We start from the raw sequence: 22764 nt of genomic DNA, 5'->3' as shown, positions 1-22764 counted from the left end.
AATCAAGTTCTTCAAAAAAAATTGTCCCAGGCCGCTAATAGAACAGCGGTGTTCCAGGAGTGCTGAACAGCACTGGAGTGTTTCATGCTGCCTGTCTGTGCTCATTACATTATTTCTACTTTGCCATTTTCCATGCTGTAAAGATAAACAAAATATCTGAAATATCCGTATTGTATATAACACTCACAGATGTAATTGTACGAACTATCAACAATATGTGAAAGCATAGACATAATCTTAAAATATTCTGCCAATATTATTCTGCCCCTTGTGCTGAAATTTTCATTAAGATTCAGAATGTATGTTAAGGTTGGGTCAAGGTCAGCGATGCTGTGAGTTTAACATTTGTGGTTTTTGTTCTTTCGCCATTATGTTTGGATATGTATGACTCATTAATAAAAAATAAATAGAAAGCTTAGAAGTGAACTATAGAAATAACGCAAGCAGCTGTGTTTTCAACAGTAGGTGTCCTGTTTGTTGTTTTCACACAAATGATAGTGTAATGGGTGACTTTTCAAGGGACGATGACATCACCTGTAACTCAATACAGACTACAGATCCAATAACACATACACGCACACCAACACAAGCACACCAAACGCAACTGAGAGAGAAACAACCATGAATACAGCATAGTTATATGACCTACATCACATATCCTTAATGGACGTGTTATATTTATGTACGTTTAAGCAAGAACGAATGAGTAAATGAAGGTCATGCGAGGTCAAGGCAGAAACAGAGAGAACGATTGTTCATTGCTTTAGCATGAAGCTCACACATATTGGTTCTGATCAACCTTTAGATTGAGACTGAAGCCCCTGTTACACAATACCAAGCAGTCAAGACCTAAAACTGGGAATGAATATCTAGACGATGTGTTATCTCGACATATCTATCCTCATCTAACCCACAAAATTATTCCAGCAGGTGCTCTGAAGTGCAGTATATAAAATGATACTTGTCCACCTGTGTGTTCACTACATTATTTCTGGTTTGTTTCTTTTGGAACTATTTTCACACAGTATGTCACAAACATGCATGTTTCTTTTTATAGGGATTAGCAACGATACTGGATTATCACTGGAGCGTTCTCCCACACAAATACAGTACATACACTCACACCTGTATATTTGGTTTCACCTGGAGGGCAATAAAGGGTTTTGGAGTGTTATCAGGGCTTTTATGGTGTAATTGCCGCACCCTGCTGTTTCAAAAACAAATACGTATGGCTTAAAGGTGGACTACGGTACCAGTCCAGCAGACAACTCAAACCTCTCGAACAGACTTCATGAAACTATTCATAAAAAAGAATAAGACAGACCGAGACAAAACAGACAGCAAAACTAAAGAGCAAAACAGGTGGGGGGAGGCGCTCTGACCTGTGTCTGCTTCAGTTTCTCCGGGTGAAATCAACCTGACTTTGACCAGCCACGGTCAAATTCCACCTGCAGTCTACAGACACATGCCATATGTCCTCACAAAAGGTGACACCCATCAAAATTAGAAAACATGCTGCATGTCTATAAGACATGAAACCAAGAAATAATGGATGTAATTGTGGTGATGGAGTGAAACATGCACAAACTTTTATATTTTTTTCAATTTAAGGCAACATTTTCTGTGATTAGACTAACACAGTCTAATTCACCAGCTACCCCGTGGGCCTGTAAAGTATTCTTTTGTTGCCCCTGTTTGCTCAGTATTCACCAGAGCAAAGAAGAGAGACAAAGACTGATGAGTAGAGTACTTCAAAGTGCCTTTCATGCCAGACCTTCCTATTTCTCTTTCTCTGGCCCGAGAGTGAGGGCCGAGATGCTCTCTGGCCCTGCTGTTTATGCAAGATACAAGCAGAGATTTAGGGAAAGAGGAAGTCCAAATTTCTCCTGATTAACAGGACACAATGCCATCCGATTCCCCCTCCATGTCCAAGACATACTCTGTTTAGCGCTGATACAGTTTGTATCTGTTTTTCTGCAAACAAAGTCGCAGCCACCCAAAACAGTGTACGATCGGTGACACAGTAAATGCCGAAATGACAGGAAGGGCAAAAAAAGCAGTTTTGATAACAGCTATGTTAAATACATAAAGGATTCCAATAAACTTGTATAAGAGTCATTCTGCTGTCACCACCGTAAAACTGACTTCAGTCGCTCTGTCATTCATCCTGGACTATGTCAATACAACACTACAATGGGTGTGCTATTACGTCTAGTATCTTTACTGTACTCTAAAGTACTGTAAATGTTGCAAACAGATTAAAACTCTTCTTACAGAGCAAAAAAGCTCTTGTTTGAATGTGAATATTTGTACAGTAGTAGGCACTGTGTGAGGGAGACAAACAGCGCGCACCCGCTCCAATTCCCATAGTTGCGAATGCGACTGTCACCCACTTGCCACACAATAACAGCTTTCACTGGCGCCTGTGTAGGTGCATTTCACTTTCTGGACATTTTACCGCAATTCCACAAATACAAAACATCCATGACATTATTCAAGTCGAACAAATGTTAAAAACAAGTGAATTGAAAAAGCAAGGCAAAACATACTTCAAGTGCAAGCGCGTTCTCACCTGTAAGAGACATACGAAAACACCTACCTCACTCCATACGAGTGTATTCGCTTCAACCGGACAATTTTAAGTTTTTTAACTGCTTGCACAAAGTATCCCGTCTCTCGCTCTGAACACCTCCCGCCCGGTACATCCGTGTTTAAACAGATGTGAACGTTTTGAATGGACGCAGATTTGTGGACGCGCCACCGGCGAACACTTCAACTGGTTGCGCTCGTTAGCACAGTGTGTGTAATTATGACCCCGCCCTCTAACGACGGCATTAACCAATGCTACTACGGTAAAGGCTTTACGTATGACTATTTAGTAGGCTACTTGCTAAGACGCTGTAGGTTGGTAACCAAATGACGTCACGTGACTTAATTAATATTCGAGAGGTACTTCGGGCATATTAAGTTCTATAAAAAAACGTACAGCAGCACGCGTGTGGTCCATATGCTGAGTAGTTTACCTGGGTTTTTTAAGCCTTACTGCACCTGCAGTCATGTTGTCCCATTACTTTTAACTGCCACTTTATCGTTATAATTCTGTCTATTGGTGTTTCACGGTAGCAAAGTCTGAAACATATTACCATTAAAAGAACACATTAAAATACACGTAACTGTTAAAAACGGCACTGTATTAATTACACCATACACTGTACACCATATTTAGTCCATTAAACACAATTTATGCATTAAAATTCAATCAGACATCAAATGTTAAAATTCATGTCAATCACATTTTTACAATGTGTTTTAGCAGGTCGCCTAGTACAAAGCAGGTTTTTAAGCTAGTCAAGTATGTCAACCATAAAATTAAGATGCTATAGCCTACATATATTTTGTAGGCCTAGATGCGTAAAACTATTAAAGGAAAGAACAGGTAATCGTTTCTATGCTTCTATGTATTCTATCTAAAGTTCCTAACTCTTAGTCTGCTTTGTCAGTAGTGCAAATAAAAAATCAAGAAGTGTCACATCCAACCAGGACTAGTTTACCCTAAGTGCCCTTGGCAATTGAACAGGAAATGGAGAGGAAGTCAATCAGGGTGCCCACCCTTCCTGTCTGTTCTCCGGCAGGCTGGACTGAATCCAAGAATTACAGACAGAATGTTATTGGAAAACCCACCAGAGGTTATAAGTCTGTGGCTAAATCACTGTCACAGTGAAACAGAGGAGTGCCATCTAGCGGTTGATCAGTAGGCCTAACAAGCTGTGAGCAATCTGAAGTGACTAATGTGCAATTTCGTTGTAGCACAATGACAATAAAGTTATTCTATTCTATTCTATTCTATTCTATTCTATTCTATTCTATTCTATAGGGCAACACTTTTCACCTCCCAACACGCATGCCACAGTGCTGCTTTCTAGTGTGTATACAGCAGTTATTCACATAGGAATTTTGTAAAAATCTATAAATGCTTAAATGTTGTGTGTGTTCAGTTCCCAACAATAATCCTTGTTGTTGTTTCTGTTTCTTTCTCAAGCGTCTATTTATTTTCTGCTTGAGGGATCTGTTTTTGGGTTTACTTCAGTGAAGCTTTCTAAATCTGATCTAACCTAAAATGAATAAACAACCACATACTGTAAATAAACAAATAAACTATAATATAATCGGCTATAATCTCACTTAACTTTGAAGACGAATTAAAAGAAAATGAGAATGAGTGGGCTGTCATTCAAAACGATTGTTTGTTTAGAGAACTGGAAAATGTTTGGTTGTTTTTTTAGTACTTTCACCAGGTTGAACAACCGCCTGCCTTGGACCCAAGAAATATGAATTTATACTGCCGCCTTCTGGACACAATTGCACAGTGCATCCATGGCAAAAAGTGCAATACTTCCTCCCAGGTGCAAAGTGAATGAAAAACAATTCATTGCAACATGGAAAATAATTTAAGTGAGTTAAGGAAAGCTAAATACCTTTTGTCAGTGTACATAAAACCTTGTATGTTTGCAAAGCATAAAAACAGGTATTAGAAACAGTGCTGTGATGCTGTTTGTTACAATATGTACTGTGTGAGAAAATAAAACCAAAAGGGTCTTTTAGATCGGGGGGCATTTACCATCTGAGCAAATGAAGCATATTTAACTGTAGTCAGTCGGTTAGAATTTATAGCTGAAATCGCTGGTGACACATGATGCAATCTTAAAAAGATGGATTGGTTCAGTTTTATGGGCAGAATGATAGATGTAATGGTGTAAAATAACAGTAATTTAAATTTAAAAGTCGAAATCTGCTTGGTGATATGATTGTTTGCTCACATGAACATTAACAGTCAACATTAATGAAACCAGACAGTCACTGTATGAGGCAGAAAAGAGGAAGGCTTCTATTGAGTTAACCAGCATCCTGCCTGTGGACTGGAGCTGGGCTATGACCCAAAAAGAGTCTTTAACCCTCTGATGTCTCTCGTTATTAAATGCACAAACAACATCAATAAACAAACAAAAACAACAGCAGGCCCCCTTCACAGCCTGTTGACATCCCAGAGCCCACCAAGCTGACCAAAGAAAGGAACATGTTTTCAAAAAAGAGGTAAATGCCCACTATTTTCACATAAGCAGTCGTTACTTTTGTATCTATATGCTCCTATTTCTCATCTGTGTTTTCACGCATTGTTGGCTTGCATTCCTTGGGACTTGTGTATATATGTCTATATAAATGCATGTTCAAATCCAATTAAACCAAAGTCCCGTAGGTCCGCGAGTTTCAAAGGAGAAATAACTGAAATACTCGAGTTTCACTGGAGAAATAACAAAACGGGGAGGGTGGCGAAAGATGGGTGTGAAAAACGGGAGTGTTGACACTTGACAGGTATGTTACCAAGGCGACGCTGATCCTGGATCTGTATCCCCGCCACACAGTCCAAAAAGGTGCGTCATCTTCCTTTATTATTTATTTAATCACATGCCCATGTGGCTTACAATATATTGGCAAAACCAATCGTAAATTGAAGATTCGTATTAATGAAAATATAGTTCTATAAGAAGAGCAGACATTCATTCTCCTGTGGTAAGACATTTTGTGGAAGCTGATCATAAACTCAGTGACACGAGATTCTGTGCTATCCTGATTTTGCCAAGTGGTTGATGTCCTTATGGCAACATCATGTTGACCCTGGGACAACATTTAAATCAACCAATCAGATTTCAGAAATAAGTTTACAGTTTATTTTAAGTTTAATCTTACAAAGATTAGGTGCTTCTAGACCATTGTTTTTCACTTATCATTTCCCTCTGATTTTAGGGGTAAATTATGGTTAGGGTTGGGGTTTGGTGTGGGTTTAGGTTTTAATTATAAAAATGTTGTCCTTAGGTCAACAAAATATGTTGCCCTGAGGACATCAACCAGAGATCGACTGTTACAGAGTGATGCCAAAATATTTGATACTGAATGATTCATTTTGTTATTGAAAACTTTTTTTCCTGACTGATCATGAGATCTCTGCGTTTTTGTTTAAACTTTTATTTTTAAGCTTAGGAAAGATTTCCAACAAATGCTGCATTATGCTATATGTGTTTAAAAAAATTATAAATATTTTGGTTTACTTGGATAAATCCACTTCTTTAAATCAGCTCCAATCCTACCTGGCACACAAACAGTGCTTCATTGTTTTGAACTTGCAAGTACAAAATAAACACAAAAAGCAGCTAAATTTACAGCTGATATGGAATGCATTAGGACTTTTTTAGGCTGTAAATTCACAAATCAAAAAGTAAAAACCGAAACTGTGATGTATTAATTGAACATAAGAGGTGTTGTTGCATGGCCTCTTAGTGCCAGAGGAAAAGATTAGTGCAATATTAACTGGCTAAATCCAAAACAATGGATTAAAATTCTGTCTCATCCAGCAAAGTTGCTAATCACAGAGTTAGGAAATCTCCACTTTGCGGTTTTGAAAGCATGTGGGTGAATTTACCTCACACAGTCAATTCTAAACAAACAAAGAGTTAAAGCCATGAAACAAGAAAATCATCTGAAATAGATCTGATGAGATCAGGCCTCACTGAAAACCCTCTCTGCAGTCCAAGCTCTTCTATTACTCTGATATGGGCTTTTATAACACCATGAGATGAAGTGGTCAAGTGTGAGGCCTTACCTTCAAGATGAAACCTTACATTCAGGATGAAACGAGACTAGACATTTTATATCATTTTATTAATGACAGGCATTTGAAAAGCAAAAGATGACTGTGTGACATCCAAATCACTCTTAAAGTGTGTCTGCTTCAAAGTGTCACTGTTGTTTGTCTTAACCACTGCCCCAAATTCCTTCATTTAGATAGGGATCTGTACAAACAGTGCACAAGACAACCACTGAAAGCACTAAAGAAAATGAGAATTATAACCTGATATAACAGAACTCGGGCAGATTATGTACTAGAAATATTTGTTATATCCCATGTATCCCCAATCTGATTAGCATGCTGCAGCTTTGACTGACGGAGGAGAAAACCACAGGCCTGATAAATGATTACAGAGCCAGTCAGGCAGAATAGAAAGTCCCAAAGAAGTCTTGTTGTATGAGAGGTGTCAGAAACTGCAAGAGCAGGAGACATTACAGAAGACATTACTAAGATTTCCAGGTTAAAACACATTGCTTGAAAAAGAACACTCTGCATAATAATTCTAAAAAGAACCACAAATAATCACTAGGCAGTGGAATGGCTCACATGCTACAGCGAGAAATGTATCTGTCTATGAAAATTATACTGAACATTTCATCTTTACCCGAGAAGGTAATGGAAATGTTATTATGTGAAGGTTTTTGCACTGGTGATGTGGTTGGATTTTAAGACCAGATTCCAGTCTTTTTTGTTTCCTTTTCACTCAGCTGCTTGGAACAGATTTAACATAAATATTTATCCATTGCTGCACTCAATTGGAAGAATGACTTTGCTAGAGGATTACATATCCACTGACCACTAATTCCAAAATGACTCAAATAGCTTTAGTAAACAAATGTCAAGAGCTCATGAGCACCCATACTGAGGAGGGTGATGGGCATATTTGACCATTATTACAGCAGAACACCTACAACAGAAAATTTGCTTTAGGCTCATTGAAACAAAAGCATAATTTAGAAACTTCAACTTTACTTTCCAAAAATAATAAGAAATTATATTTCCATTTGTCCGATTGCCAAAGTTAACCTTTTTTAAACAAATTTCAAGGTCTAAAAATGCCCGGTCAAAAGGCCACACAGTGAGAGAACTATGTTTCTCTCATTGCGTTGAACAACTTGATAAAAATGACCCATGATCTAAATAAGTAATACACATACCGGAGTAAGCCGTGAACACAAAAATAAAAGTCATCATTTACTCACCCTCTTGTCATTTCAAACCAAACCTGTATGACTTTCTTTCTTACGCAGAACACAAAAGAAGATATTTTGAAGAATGTTGACCCCTATTCACTTGCATTGGTTTTGTGTCCATACAATAGAAGTGAATGGGGGCCAGTGATGTTCATCAACTTCAAAATATCCTCTTTCGTGGTCTGCGGAAGAAAGAAAGTCATACAGGTTTGAAATGGCAAGAGGAGGATGACAGAATTTTCACTTTAACCACCATAAAAGGATTTGATGACTTTGATGGACACACAAAACACCACAGTTTAGCTATGGTATTTTGATGAAAATGTTTGTGATTTTTAAGAAACTTCTGTGTTCATGTGCTTAATACTAGCTATAGCCAAAACCAAGGTAAATAAATTAAACGGGGGCTAAATGCAACATCAAAACATTTCATATTTTGTAATATCAGTCGGTTGTCAATTGTAAGGGTTGATTTATAACGCCTCACTACGGTGTAACAACGTAACCAGTTTCTCCACAGAGATGAACACTCTTAGCTCCAAGCCTCCACCCTCTCGGGCACGTGATCGTTTGAACAAACTTTATTCACATTTTTCTCGTGAACAACATGTCATTTCAAAACACAAGCTCCTCATAAATCGGTATGTATTTCTTATTTTTTGGTAAATTTAAACAACGCTCCACAGTTTTGAAAATGTTACAATTGATGCACATACATTAAATCAAAATCCCAAATAATAAACTAGACGCATCAGCCCGTTAATCCAGCTATCGTGCACACGCTCTTGCTTCATGTTGCTAAAAAGAAAATCCGAGATGTACGAGATGATTATGTAGTGAAGGGTCCAGATTTTCTTTTATAGATAAACGGAGAGTAATCGATGTAGTTCGCTAGCAAGTTGACTAGCATTTTGGTCAACACAAAGCAACGGTTGCTTAGCTCGTTGGTACCAAAGAGAATAGGGAATTTGGGGGTTGTTGTTTTTCACGAAGATTATCGGGCTTTTTCCTTACATGTACATTTTGGTGTTTTGAAAGTGTGCTGGTTTTGTTAATCAGTAAAAAAAACTTAAGTAAGAAAACATATCTGAATGCTGTGATTTACTCTTAATGTGTAGAAAGTGTGTGTACTGTATATGTGTATAACAACTCAGTTATCTGGAGAATTTCTGTGCCTAGATAGTATTGTACCGATGGTTTGCCACTAAGATACAGTTGCTAACATCAGATGCAGTACATTACATCTGATGACATAGAGGGTTTACACTTTAATATATTATAATATTTCAATTTTAGGTACAAACATATTCTGTGTGGGACCTACACCTCCGTCCATGCTTATTATAAGGGACGGAATCAATTTGAAGAACAAGCACAACAGTCACTGATTCTGAGCAAACAATGTCATCGGAGGAGATGGAGGGCCTGTGCCCTTTGCCAGAGGTGACAGGCATCAAGGTAGAGCCACCAGTCAGCATTGGCTCCACGGAGGATGCCAACTCACAGAACACCATGGGCATAAAGTTTATTTTGCCTAATCGCTTTGACATGAACGTGTGCTCGCGCTTTGTGAAGTCTTTAAACGAAGAAGACAGTAAAAATATCCAGGACCAGGTCAATTCTGATTTGGAGGTAGCCTCTGTGTTATTTAAAGGTAAAGCGATGTTTGTTGTGACTTAGTGGTGAAAACTAAGTATATGAAATAAACAAAGATATTTTCTCTGTCAACAGCGGAATGTAACATCCAGACTTCTCCCTCACCTGGGATTCAGGTCAGGCATGTGTACACGCCATCCACCATCAAACATTTCTCACCAATAAAACAGTCCACCACGCTCACCAACAAACACCGTGGCAATGAGGTCTCATCCACACCGTTACTTGTTCACTGTAAGTCCCGTTGTTTCTCGTGTGTTTTTGTTTGTGTTATTAATGACCATATTTCTTAAGAAATGCCCAATATTTAAAAGTATAACCATTGCTCATACAAGGATATTTTATTGTTTTTTCCTCTTTAGCACTGTCTATACACCAGTTGGCAGCACAAGGAGAGATGGTGTTTTTAGCAAGTCGAATAGAACAAGGTTAGTTTCTGTGAAATGCAGCAGAACTGCTAATTGGTCTTGAGTTGCATTGAACTCTATGGGGTCTCATTCCTAAAATTGTGATAAAGGGGTAAATGACTGACAACTTTTCGGTTTTATTTTCAAACAGAGTCTGTGATAAACCTGCAGGATGAAGAGGGATTCACTCCGTTGATGTGGGCAGCAGCTCATGGCCAGATCGCTGTTGTGGAGTTCCTGTTACAGAGCGTGCGTACACATTCACTACAGTTATTTTGCACTCGACTCTTCGCAAAGACTGCCGCAGCAATCATCAGTTTCACATATGAACAAATTGGTCCTGTAATTGGTCACTTTTCATGCCGGTCAAGTGATCATTTCCTGTCTCAGGTTTCAGGGCTGATTAATTACTTCTATTGTTTACCTCATTTGTAAGTCGCTTTGGATAAAAGCGTCTGCTAAATGACTAAGTGTAAATGTAATTAACCTGCTAAATGGATAACACTTAATACCAATAAACAAAAATATGTCTCTGTGGTACCTTAACCAGTTATCTTGCAGTTCTATATTATGTTATAAATACTGTAAATAATACACTGTTCCTGGAGCACAGAACAAAAGTAATATTTTACGGATAAATCTCACGATACTCACACACGGTCTTTTCTTTCAGGGTGCAGATCCTCATCTGTTGGCCAAGGGCAGAGAGAGTGCATTGTCGTTGGCCTGTAGTAAAGGATACACAGATATTGTTAGAATGCTTATCGACTGTGGAGTTGACGTGAATGAGTATGACTGGGTGAGTAGTTCACGTTTCGGGTTTCTGAAGATCTCCTCAACTCATGAAATTTGAGATGTGAGAATGGTAATCATGTGTCTGACTTTACAATTATCACAAGAACATCTGCTTGTCGTTTAAAAGAAATGTTTGAGAAAATGTTGTTTATGTGTCTGGGAAGTCATACAAAACTATCAATGCTATAATAAAATCCTTATTATAGAAGAGTTATCTCCAGTCTGCTCGTTTGATTGGTCAAGCCGAGTAATAAGAGTGCTAATGTTTTAAATAATGGGTAATTTTGTTTGCAGAATGGTGGAGCTCCATTACTTTACGCAGTCCACGGTAATCATCTTCGCTGCGTGGAAATCCTCTTAGGTAAAGGCTTATTTTTAAAATTAATTCAGTTTAATTCTATTGCATTTCAGTGTTTACGTTTTCTTTAGAGTTCCCCACGTTTGGTCAGTGTAGTAGTATATATGAACTATTACTTCCAATCACTGAACAGAGAGTGGAGCTGACCCCACCATGGAATCCGACTCTGGTTTCAATGCAATGGACATGGCTGTGGCGATGGGTCATAGAAATGGTAACTAAACATTAATTACCATAAACATAATATGGATTACACCATTAAATTGATAGTTCACCAAAAAATGAAACGGTAACACTTTATTTTACGGTACCCTTATTACACGTTACATGTATTTACTATAGTATTTACTATAAATTATGCATAATTACATGTAACTAACCATGAACCAAACCTTTACCCTATAGTAAGTACATGCAGTTAATTTTTACTAATGTATAATTACACTGTAACACGGGCACTGTAAAATAAAGTGTAACCAATGAAAATTCTGTAATCATTTACTCACCCTCTTATCATTTCAAACCTGTACAACTTTCTTCCGCAGAACACAAAAGATATTTTGAAGAAAGTTGTTAACTGGCACCCATTCACTTGCATTAGTTTTGTGCCCATACAATAGAAGTGAATGGGGGCCTGTGCGTTCAGTTACCAACTTTCTTCAAAATATCTTCTTTTGTGTTCTGCAGAAGAAAGAAAGTCATAAAGGTTTGAAATGACAAGAGGGTGAGTAAATGATGACAGAATTTTCATTATTGGGTGACCCTTCACTTTAAGTCTTGCTTTTTTAAAGTAATTGTAAAAAAAGACAAAATTGTCATTTACGCTACTGTTGTTCAAACCGCTATGGCTTTCTTTGTTTTTTGGAACCAAATTACAAAGGCAAAGTTTTGTTACGGGTTTGTGTTTGCCTTTTCTCAAACTTCAGAAGGTCACAAAAGTGTTATAGCACTGTGACATGAAATGTAATCCAAGTGTTATGAAGGCATACAAACATTTAAGTGAAAAATAAAAGAACATGGAAAGCCACAGTGGGTGTGAATGACAAGGGTGACTAAACTTACATTTTTGTGCCACATACAGACCTGGGAAAATAGAATCCATTGTTTTGTTGGTATCCATTTTTTTAAGGAATAATTCATTCCATAATTCAAGTTGTTCTGAATCTGTATACATTTCTTTGTTCTGATGATCACAGAGAAATATATTTGGAAAGATGCTTGTAACCAAACAATTCTTGGCCACCATTTACTACCATAGTAGGACAAATTGCTTTATAAATTTCTTGGTCCTGAACACAAAACATATTTTGCAAAATTAGTTCTGCAGAACTTTTGACTACCACTGTAATTTTTCCTACTATGGTAGTCAATAGTGGCCAAAAAAACTGTTTGGTTACAAGCATTCTTTCAAATATCTTTTTCTGTGTTCATCAGAACAAAGACATTTATACAGATTTGGGTAAGTAAATTATCAAATATGTTTTGGGGTGAACTGTTCCATTAACTGTAGTTCTTCTGTTTCCCAGTTCAACAGGTTTTGGAGGCTCATCTTCTAAAGCTTCTGCAAGGTATCAAAGAATGACCATGGCAATGAAGCAACAATGAGAAAGAAAAAAGGGAAAAGTAGGACGTGAAGAGAATTTTCATTGTTTAATAATAGTGAACTGATGAAGTAGACACTATCTTTTTCCACGTGCGAAACAGACTTTACATGTAGTTGTTTTTGTCTGTCATTAATTTATTTTAAGGATTCAAATGCACAGGTCAAGAAACACAAGTGCTGGCAAATTTAAGTGTGTAAATCTGTTAATATGTATGTGTGAGTTTTGTTTTGTAGTGACTTTGGTTAATGTAGTTATTTACTTTGTGGACTCTGAGATTAACTTGCCACAATTAAGCTGTTTCATAAAGATAATATCTATTGAAATTTGGGAGAAATTTTATTAATTGGGTAAAAGACTGAAAAGAACAAATTAAACTAATTTGTAGGGATGTAACGATTCACCGTGAGCCGGTTGAAAATCGGTTATAATGAGTGACGATTCAAATCGGTTGAGGCTTGAACTGAATCGCAATACATTTTTTGAACAGCAGGGGCCGCTATTTTCACTGCAAACCTAAACGTGGATGCTGATATTTCTTAAATGCAAAAAAATCCAAGAAAAGCACAGACAGTATTAGTTTGTTTATATTAAAGAGACTTTTTCTATTATTAATTTGTTATACAATTGCAGTTTAGTTTTGTTATTTGAAATAAAACATTATTTTATCATACAAAGAAAGTTTTGTTATTTGAAATAAAACATTATTTTATCATACAAAGAAAGTTTTGTTATTTGAAATAAAACATTATTTTATCATACAAAGAAACGTGAAGCATTTAAGAAATAATGCAAGGGACGTTGTTCATTTCTAATTTGTTTCAACTCATTTTTTCAAAATAAATCGTGAGTAAATCGCATCGTGAGATCAGAATCGTGAATCGCATCGCGAGCTGAGTGAATCGTTACATCCCTACTAGTTTGCAATCAGAATTTACAGCAGGTCTAGAAGTACTAGCTCTACAAGTACCAAGATAATGTGTGTAAATGCTGTTTGCATGTAAATTTGTAAACCTTGGATTGTACGGTTTAATACAAGCTTGGTGCTACACTATAAATAAACCTTTATTTAAACTGGAGGATCTGTTTGTATCTGACTGTTCTTAGTAGTTTGACATCTTCAGTAGGAAAGAAACATTTTAAAACCACAAATGATGCTACTTTCAGAGAAGACTTCACAGTCAGAAAAGAGAATTACAAAATACTGTAGATCTTTATAAGAGAGTTTCTCCAGTCTGTAAGAATGGTCTTAACAGTAGTCGATTACGTTAGCTCAAAACAAAAGGTACCTTAACCCCAATAAAGACAAAACAAAGGTATATTTAATAAGCTTTTTGTCAATAGCAAATGTTTATTTCCAGATGTTGATTCAATGGGCTGCCAACAACCAAGCCTCCGTAACAGGGAAGGTGGAGGCAACGATGCCTCTTGGACCGCACAAGCAAACACACACTCATTACACTGTGCATGAACTTGTATGGTACAAACAATCTCACACTCTCAGCCTCGACACGAGGGGGTCACAGCAGTGAACGAAAAAAAGATTCAGGGATGCAATATATTTATAAAAGAAATGGAAAAAGTCCCGCATGTCTCTGCTGAGACCGGAGATTTCAAACGCCTTTCCTTCCCATGAAGTTAATTGGCCTCATTCTTTGAAGCCTCGTCGAAGTTCTCCACAAGATCTGTAAGAGAAAACAGACATTCAATGATCAAGAGGTCAACTGCATATAGAGGACAGTTCCAAGTGCTGTGAAGTCTGAACAGCAGGGCTTGGGAAGAACCACGCAACAAAATATCAAGAACAAAACATCACCTTTATGAAACAACCTGCGAGTGTTTATAGAAACATGATACGAAAACGGTAATATCGGCACGTCTGTCCCTCAGCTTGTCTGCGGGGTCACAGCGAAATAAACGTCCACTGAGGGATTGAGAAGCCCACAGCTGTAAAAATGTAACCACAGTGGATCAAAAGCAGGTTGCCTTTTATGAGATGAAATCTGATAAATGGGACATCAACGATTCTGCTCCAGGGTGTCAGGAGTGGAAATCACTAACAGAAGGCTGGAGTCTGATTGTTTTCAGAGAACAAAAAAAAAGTAAGTATCTCAGTAACGGGCACAAGCTGTTAACCCTTTGTCACTACACGGCATAGTTATTATAGTTTTGATTTTAGCTTTATTTAGATTAACTTATATTTTAAATTAGCTTTTATTTTTTGTTTTATGTTCATTTTAATTAAAGTTTTAACAATTTTGGTGTATGCTTTTGTCAATTTATCATTTATTTGTTTATTTTTTATGTTGCTTGCTATATAAGATTAATTTTTATTTTAGGGTATTATACATTTAGTGCTTTAAACTTATTTCAGTTTATTTTTGAGGCAACATTTTAATTTTTCATTTAGTTCAAGTTTTTGCAATAATTTGTATGTCAATATTTTATTTGATTTCAATGAACAGAAACGTTTGATACATTTTAATTTTAGCAAACTAACATAACCTTGCTGCACAGCAAGCTAATTCTGAGCGCCTGGGATGTACTCATACTCTACATTTGTAAGACATAGGTTACTAACTGAAGGAGGTCTGTATAGGGAGGAGATGTGACTATTGTAATGGCAACCTTGTGTGTTGCCAACCCCCCATTTGAAAAGAAAAGCAAACCAAGCTTTCAGTGCTCATAAACAAGAGTATTTAAACACTCACAGGGCTCTAGAGTGCGACCTAAGAAAAATCTGAGGTCGCACCGGTGCGACCAGCCGTTCGAGGGAGAAAAAAAGTCTCTGCGACTCTGAAAATCTCCCTGTGATTCAACAACAGACACACATTAGGCCCATATCGTGGTCTAAACCAATCAGAGATAGTGAAGGGCGGACACCCCTCTGATTGGCCGTGGTCCAGATTTTCCTGTACGTGTGTGTACCAGAGGTTGCGTTAACCGAAAATTCTCTTTTTTTTACCAGTGACGGAAAAATCTGAAGGCTGTCCGTCCGTCATTTTGACGGATTACAATGAGGTCAATTTGTAACTCCCCGTTTCCCTTCATTAGAGCGTGATATGCTCGCGAAGGGACGTGCGTGTTTTCTCCCGTCATTGTTACAGACTAGACATATGTGATGCGATCTGGGAAAACCCATCGGATGTCGCGCTGGGACGCGGGAAAGACAGTTCACCTATCAAAGTAAACCACATAACATGAAGAATGAAGGAGTATCAATGCACATTTCCCGCCAGTCCTGTGTAAACTACGGCATGCAAAGTTTTTTATACAATGTTTTCGTGAGATGACAGAGCTCCCCGTCTGCAGCACCGGGAGTTATCCGATCGCAAAACATACAAGGGATGATCATGAGTCCAGACACTATGCACATGATAAACAACGTAAAACTTGCTTCACTGCTTATTAGTTGTTATCCGTAATGTTTACTAGTTTCCTTGTGTAGTGATAATGGCACAGCTCTCGTTCTTTAAGTGTGCCCGCACCATTTTCCTTACTTTCGTTTTATTCAAACGGTTTTGTACAGTATTTTTATAGACTTCAACACTGGGAAATGTTTTTTTATTAAATTGTTATTAGAGTAAGTCTTTTACTACTCTAAAGTGACTTTTACTTGTGATACTGCTGTTGTGCTTTTATTTTCATCACTTAACTTTAAACCCGTTTTCCTCCAAATTCCGTTCCTGAAAATCCTAGCGCTTCAGCCGACCTCAGCCATAACTTTTGTTACAAACACAAGGTATGAGCAAAATATAAACTGATTTGGAAAGGGCTTGAATATGGTATCAAAAACTGTAATATATTCCCAGATCGAATCACATATGAACATAAACATTAAATATACAGATGAATATAAACAACAACGGCTTTATTGGGCATTCAGTTGTATTAAAATACAACAAGTTCCGAGACGCAAGTACAGCGTGATGACGTCACGAACATACTAATTACCACCTAACGCCACCTTTCACCATAGTGACGGGTAATAATAGATTATGACGGATTTTTTACGAGCCTGTCAGTCAAAATGACGGATAATAAAAAAAGTCTAGCGCAACCTCTGGTGTGTACGTGTGAAAATGCGTGTGCTGCAGTCAGACAGAGAGGTGAGGAGCCTATAGGCCCGTCAGTTAAACAGAGTGGATGTAGCACGGACGATGAGAGAAGATGAAAAGAACAATTGACAACTTTTTCGTGAATAATGTTAAGTTAAGGCCTGATCCGTCTGAAAACCATAAGCAATGCTCTGACACGGAGCCATCAACCTCCCAGGTTATGTCAAGCCCTGGTCTGTTTATCTTGAGATGTTTTAAGTTTAAATTTCAGTTCAGTGAAGCACTTTAAGCACCAACACTTTTTCAGTAAGTTACCTTTCTTGTAGAATTGTGCTTCAAATAAAGAACTTTATGTTGACCAGATTGTTAGTTAATCATTTACAAGTCAATTTTGCCTATATGGACAGCGATCTAAAAAAAAGTGAACTGGTAAAACTGCGGTGTTAAATGCGAAGCAGTCGAAAATTTGGGTGCACCTAACTTTTGTGCTGGTGCACCTAAGAAAAAAAGTTAGGCACACCAGTGCAAAACGTTAGTCTAGAGCCCTGACTCATCTGTGGTGGCACTGGAAGTACCAAAAACCAACTGCCTAAATACGTTTTCTAGACATTACCATACTACAAAATAAGCAATTGGACTAAAATAAGCATGTGTACTATGCTTGCATTATATCACATACAAAGAATAACCATACAGTAATTTGCGTTGAGGACAACGATTGAGGTGTTAAGGTTCATAGTGACATTATACTGACCTGGAACTTCATCATCATCTTCCTCTCCACCAGCTACGGGTGCCTTTCCATCACCAACTGAAAAAAGAAAGTTCAGCGGTTATCGTTTGAAACTGTATTCACAACTTATTCCAACCAAAACATTAGTTGGTGAACTAGAGCATTACTGTCATTAATTCCTACTCCTGCAAACTGGGATTGCAAGATATCTAGCCACGGTGACATGACTAAACGTTAAGGATTATGAATTTATCGGCTGACAGAACAAGAAATGTATACCTATCAGATTAAAGGACTCATAAATGCATCAGGCCAAACAAGAAACACACGACCAAGAAAAGTCAGACCTCATGAATGCAGATGTTTGGAAAATAAGATCTGTTCCTAACATGTTGCTAGGTAATTTGTCTTTATTAAAGCACTAGTTTACAGCAAATAAAGACAACAAAATAAATCCGTCTAGCTTCTAAAGATATATTGAATTTTAAAGTGAATCCATTGCTCTGTGCAAGAAATTGAACATTATTTACAACGTAATCATCATCAGATAATCAGTCTGCGCATGCGACAAGAATGGCACCAAACAAGAGTTTTTGCACCCTTGAAAGGCATTGCGGGGGCACCCATAGGGTCATATTATATATATTATTCTTTATTATTATTATTATCTTAGATAGAATTGTTTTTTAATTACTCAATTTGCAAAGTGTGATCCAAGAGACAATTATGAAATAAAATTGCCCATTTCCCTCTGTAGTTCCCATATCAACAGCTCTGGCCTTCTAAGGGAGCAGGGCACGTGAAAGCGATTACAAACTTTGCAAAGCTTTACATGCAAATAGGACATTTGGCAGATGCAGATTACTGGTTACAATATTGTAAATATTCACTTTCCTGCCCTGCATCTGCTACGTTTAAAGAGATGGCACCCAACGGATGACCATAATTTCAGCTGAAAACCTTTCCTGTTCTACTGAAGATGGCTTGAGGGTGAGTAAATTAAAATCATATTTTCAATTTTAAGCAGACTAACCCTTGAAAGCTCCAAGTATATTCTGAAGTGTAGAAACAGACCAGAAGCAGTGACGCAACCCTCCCCCATAAATGTGCTTACACCTGTTATTAGCGCAAGCACAACTGACACTAGCCCTATTCGGACGGTATTGTTTCTCATAAGGATGTGCGATATTTTCACCATTTACGGGGATAAATGGTAGTTTTATTGCCGTCCGAATCCAGAATGTCTGTGTTTTTCTCCCACCACCCGGGGAAAAATCCCTGGCCGAATTACCTACTGTTTTTTTGACAAACACCAAGGTCGTGATGTAATTTAATTGCCGTCCGAATCCACATCTCTGAGCTTATAACAGGTGATAAATCCATAATACGTTTTTTTAAGTCTGTTCTGACCCCTTAAAAGCACCGCATTGTTTTGCTCTTAAGTAGAGATGCACTGATTGCAATTTTCTTTGCTGATTCCGATTTCCGATTTTATTACAAGTGAAACCTGCCGATTCCGATTTTTGCCGATTCCGATTTTCTATCCACAAACTATAATTGACAGTATACTGTATATAAAACCATATTAACTTTTCTTCAATACACATTTTTTTTTATTTTCATTGAATAAATGATTGAACATTACAATTTCCCTAAATGCAGTTCTCCAAGCTGCATCAAACAACTCTTAAATTGAATAACTCTGTGACTGAAAAGACGTACAAATAATAAAATATAACTAAACATGTCACTTAATTTACCTTTTTCATTTTTGTACTCATCTCACAAAAGTCTAAGATAACAATAAAATACTTCAACTTTATTCTCGTCTGTTTCCGTTTATGAAACTAACATTACTTTATTTCATTTTTTCTGAAATGTAAAATAAATTGTCTTTATCTTGTAGGATTAAAAGAAGTGGGTTGATTTTTGCTGCAACTTCAATAAAAAAGTTAAAAATCTTATGAGTGAATTCTACTCTAAAGATGTATATGTATTTGCAGTTTTTTGTGTTAGTAAAGAACTCAATCAGATATACAGGTATATCACATATATTGGTTGATTTATTCATTTTTTTATATTTTGGATTTTTAAAAACAAGTAGAAGTCGTGTTGAATGTCATTTTACCTAGGTGAAATGACCACAGTTTTAACGTAAGACAAGGAATCAGGTTGAATGGAATTTACGTTTGTTTTACACAGAGTGAACGATTCAACATGAGTTTAGCATGAGTCAGAGTTTAGCATGATACTAATAGCATCACTGTTAGCATACATACCCCATGTAGACGGAGCAGCGAGAGATGAACTACAGTGCACATTTTTGTCTGTACAGTACATGATGCGTGTGCACACGCGAGCAGTCAGCGGATATGAGAGATGCGCGTCAGTCAGCAGAGACTCGAGGTCCGGTGGACCCACATGAGAGTATAAACGAGCCGTGAAAGACAGGCTGTGCGCGCGCACGTTTACATGTTTACTTGCGGCTTTGAGTGTACTGACGGCTGTGACGTTCTTGCCCGCATAACGGGAAACAGAAGATCGGATTGGAATCGGCGAGACGTGAGACTGACCGGCCGGTAACCGGTCGGGCCGATCATACGAAAAACCGGCCGATTCCGATCTCTTGCCGGTCAAACGGTGCACCTCTACTCTTAAGAAGGTTCAGGGATAATAGTGTCTGATGCATTGAAAATACCATAAATGGCAGCATAAAAAGCACAACATGACTCACATAACGTCTTATCACACGCACACCTGAAGCGCTTCTGGGCAATTCCAGCGTTATGGACGTGACATTTTGCATTATGGACATGACATAAAAATGCTCAGAGAATGAATTTGTTACGATTATATTGAACCATCTGTTTATATTTTACTGAACCCTTGTTGATAGAGTCTAAACCTCAAAAAATGTCAGTCTATGAAAAAATTATATTTAAAAAAGGGAAATAAACATGAGTTATGGATGTGACAAAAAAAGGACGCGGTTTTTGGGAGACGATAAACTTTGTAGGATTTCTGTAAAATAAAATGCACAATCCTGAAGCAATAATACCCAATGAATGGAGAAGGGATGCCTCTTTATAGAACATAAAATAGTTACTTTATATTAATTTTCATGTGTCCATTTATGAGGAATATGAAGAGTTATGGATGTGACAATCCTGAAAATGGCACTTAATTGACTATGAAAAATCATGCACTAAAAATAAAACAAATGCTTTACAAATTTGAAGAGAGATCTCACATGGGTATTAGAACCACCAAATGTTAAAATCTGTGCTGTTACCATAGTAAAAACCGCTGGTAAAAACTTAATTTTTCTGTGGCTAGGTTGACATTTTCGCGGAATTGCCCTTCTGCAAACGGAGAGAAACAGTTCACGGGCCGTCACGATTATTAAATAATCGTCTCATCGCGATTGTTTGACCTCATCGCTATGGATTCAGATCATCGCAATTATTGCACATCTCTATAGAAGACACTAGGGGGAGCTGTAGTGCATATGCATATTGCATATTTTATTGTATATATTGTAACTAAAGCATGGTAATACTTGTAAAATGTACCACCAAAACACAATCACTTTAAAAAAAACTAATGCATATACCATAAAAATAACCCGCAGTACAGTTTAATATTATTTAAGCTAAACTCAGCGTGAAAACCAGACTACCAAAATTTCATGAACATAAGTAAACTTTTATTGTAGTCTTGCAAGTGAGAAAAAAACAGACTAGAAGCTTTTCTATGACTGATAGAATTTTAATGGTGGCTTCAAATCACTCCTGATCAATTTACTTAATTTACAAGTATTTGGTGTTTGTATTATTGACAGGTAAAAGCCTAAACCTTAAATATATGACCCAATTTTTTCTGATGTATTTCCAAGAAAAAAAAAACAGTCTTATATTCAGAACAATATGGTCATTTCAAAGCTGAATAAAAAATGTATGAGAATTAAATGTCAAAGCTCTAAAACAGACAATTAATCGGCAAAGCCCTAAAAGAGACAATTAATCGTCATAACCGCAATGATTTATTAGACAATTAATCGTCAGCCAAATTTCATAATCCTGACAGCCCTAGTTCACAGACAGCAGAAAGTGCCTACTTTTGGCCTTCTTTATTTTACAAAAGCACAATGTTTTGTGGTTATCGTGGATCTAAGCAAATAACTGTAAACCCTTTACAGCTTCAAATGCGCTGCTTCACTACACAGAGAGGGAGATGACAAGATCAGAAAGACGACAAGAATAAATATGGAAAACATTCGATATTGGCATTTTAAAATATCAATTTTACTCCATTATAATTATTAAATCCATGCGAATTGTCATGTGACTGAGCACAAAAGATGTGCATTTCAAGGTTCAAGGTTTGCAGGAATACAAACTCGCACCTACACCGTGAATTTATTTTAGTCCGAAAGCATGAGTTTTATCACCAAGGAGCCATGCAGATTTATTTTTACAGACGTCCTTATGAAAAACAATCACCATCCGAATAGGGCTTTTGGGTGTTATTTCTCTACTACACTGTTCGTGAAATACAACTGAACGAAAAAAACTGGACATTAGGCAAAAGCTTGACTACCCATTTTTTAACATTGATAACACAATGTTATATTTTCCTTAAGGTTTTCATGTTGAATAAGCAATTGTGAAGGAAAATAATGAAGCAAGAATAAATGCATACTTTTTCTAAATTTCGTAACAAGAAAATTAGTGCATAAACAAAAACGCAACAATTCTAACTTTTTTGCATCCACCAACCAAGCATAAATATATGCCAAAGCAATTACATTAACAAATCTATAATCAACATTTTAAGCATATATCTTATGTGGCCGTATCGGTTTACACAACTACATTAAAACTTCCTACATTGAAATCAAGACTTACAATTTTTAGCATTCTCCAAACCCCATACTAAACTTCGGTCAGAGCAGAGGCATTAGATGGGTTAACTTTTGGAAATTAAATTTTAAGACTTGAATCACACACCTTGTTTGGGTAGGGACTCTGCAAGTCTGCGCAAGCTGGTCAGGCTGTCAGCGCCCAGCTGGTTAAGAATAGAGGGCAGCATCTCCGTCAGCTGTTTGGTCTCTGCGTGGCCTGTGATGGTGAAGGTGTTGGCTGCCAATGAGGCTTGCACTTTGGGATTGTTGAAGTGGATCACTGTGCCCTGGTTTGTGAACATGTTCACCTGCAATGCAACCGTGTGAAATTTTCAATCCAAGTTTAAAACACGCTGAATGCAATGCACATAAAAACAG

The 22764-nt window shown here is 37.3% G+C and overlaps 3 protein-coding genes across 10 annotated transcripts in view; 1 reads left to right on the top strand and 2 right to left on the bottom strand.

Annotated features, from left to right (window-relative positions):
* The window catches only part of arhgef28a (Rho guanine nucleotide exchange factor (GEF) 28a), a 69075-nt gene extending 66292 nt beyond the window's left edge, over positions 1–2783 (bottom strand). For all 4 annotated transcript variants that reach the window (XM_057353021.1, XM_057353038.1, XM_057353029.1 and 1 more), the window contains exon 1: positions 2600–2783. The gene's annotated coding sequence lies outside the window, so the exon portion shown is untranslated. The remainder of the gene's footprint in view (positions 1–2599) is intronic.
* Positions 2784–8406: 5623 nt separating this feature from the next.
* Positions 8407–13367, top strand: ankra2 (ankyrin repeat, family A (RFXANK-like), 2). Of its 3 annotated transcripts, none has more exons than XM_057353155.1 (9): positions 8407–8516; positions 9172–9529; positions 9607–9765; positions 9894–9959; positions 10090–10187; positions 10612–10737; positions 11028–11094; positions 11225–11305; positions 12618–13367. In XM_057353155.1, the coding sequence occupies exons 2-9, from the start codon at positions 9277–9279 to the stop codon at positions 12671–12673; spliced, it is 906 nt and encodes a 301-aa protein (XP_057209138.1). In that variant the 5' UTR covers positions 8407–8516; positions 9172–9276; the 3' UTR covers positions 12674–13367. The 3 variants fall into 3 exon arrangements, with proteins under 3 accessions (XP_057209138.1, XP_057209120.1, XP_057209128.1); XM_057353137.1 differs by having other exon boundaries at positions 11163–11305; XM_057353145.1 differs by lacking the exon at positions 8407–8516 and adding an exon at positions 8661–8948 and having other exon boundaries at positions 11163–11305.
* A 644-nt stretch (positions 13368–14011) lies between these two features.
* btf3 (basic transcription factor 3) overlaps positions 14012–22764 on the bottom strand; it is a 102822-nt gene continuing 94069 nt past the window's right edge. For all 3 annotated transcript variants that reach the window (XM_057353184.1, XM_057353169.1, XM_057353176.1), the window contains exons 4-6: positions 22493–22694; positions 17505–17561; positions 14012–14377 (exon numbers count right to left, since the gene is read on the bottom strand). In XM_057353184.1, coding sequence (XP_057209167.1) covers positions 14331–14377; positions 17505–17561; positions 22493–22694 — 306 coding nt within the window. In that variant the 3' untranslated portion in view covers positions 14012–14330. The remainder of the gene's footprint in view (positions 14378–17504; positions 17562–22492; positions 22695–22764) is intronic.

This window comes from Triplophysa rosa, linkage group LG2 (assembly GCF_024868665.1).
Source record: "Triplophysa rosa linkage group LG2, Trosa_1v2, whole genome shotgun sequence".
Taxonomy (NCBI): Eukaryota; Metazoa; Chordata; class Actinopteri; order Cypriniformes; family Nemacheilidae; genus Triplophysa; species Triplophysa rosa.
This window is presented reverse-complemented; position numbering and strand designations above follow the sequence as displayed.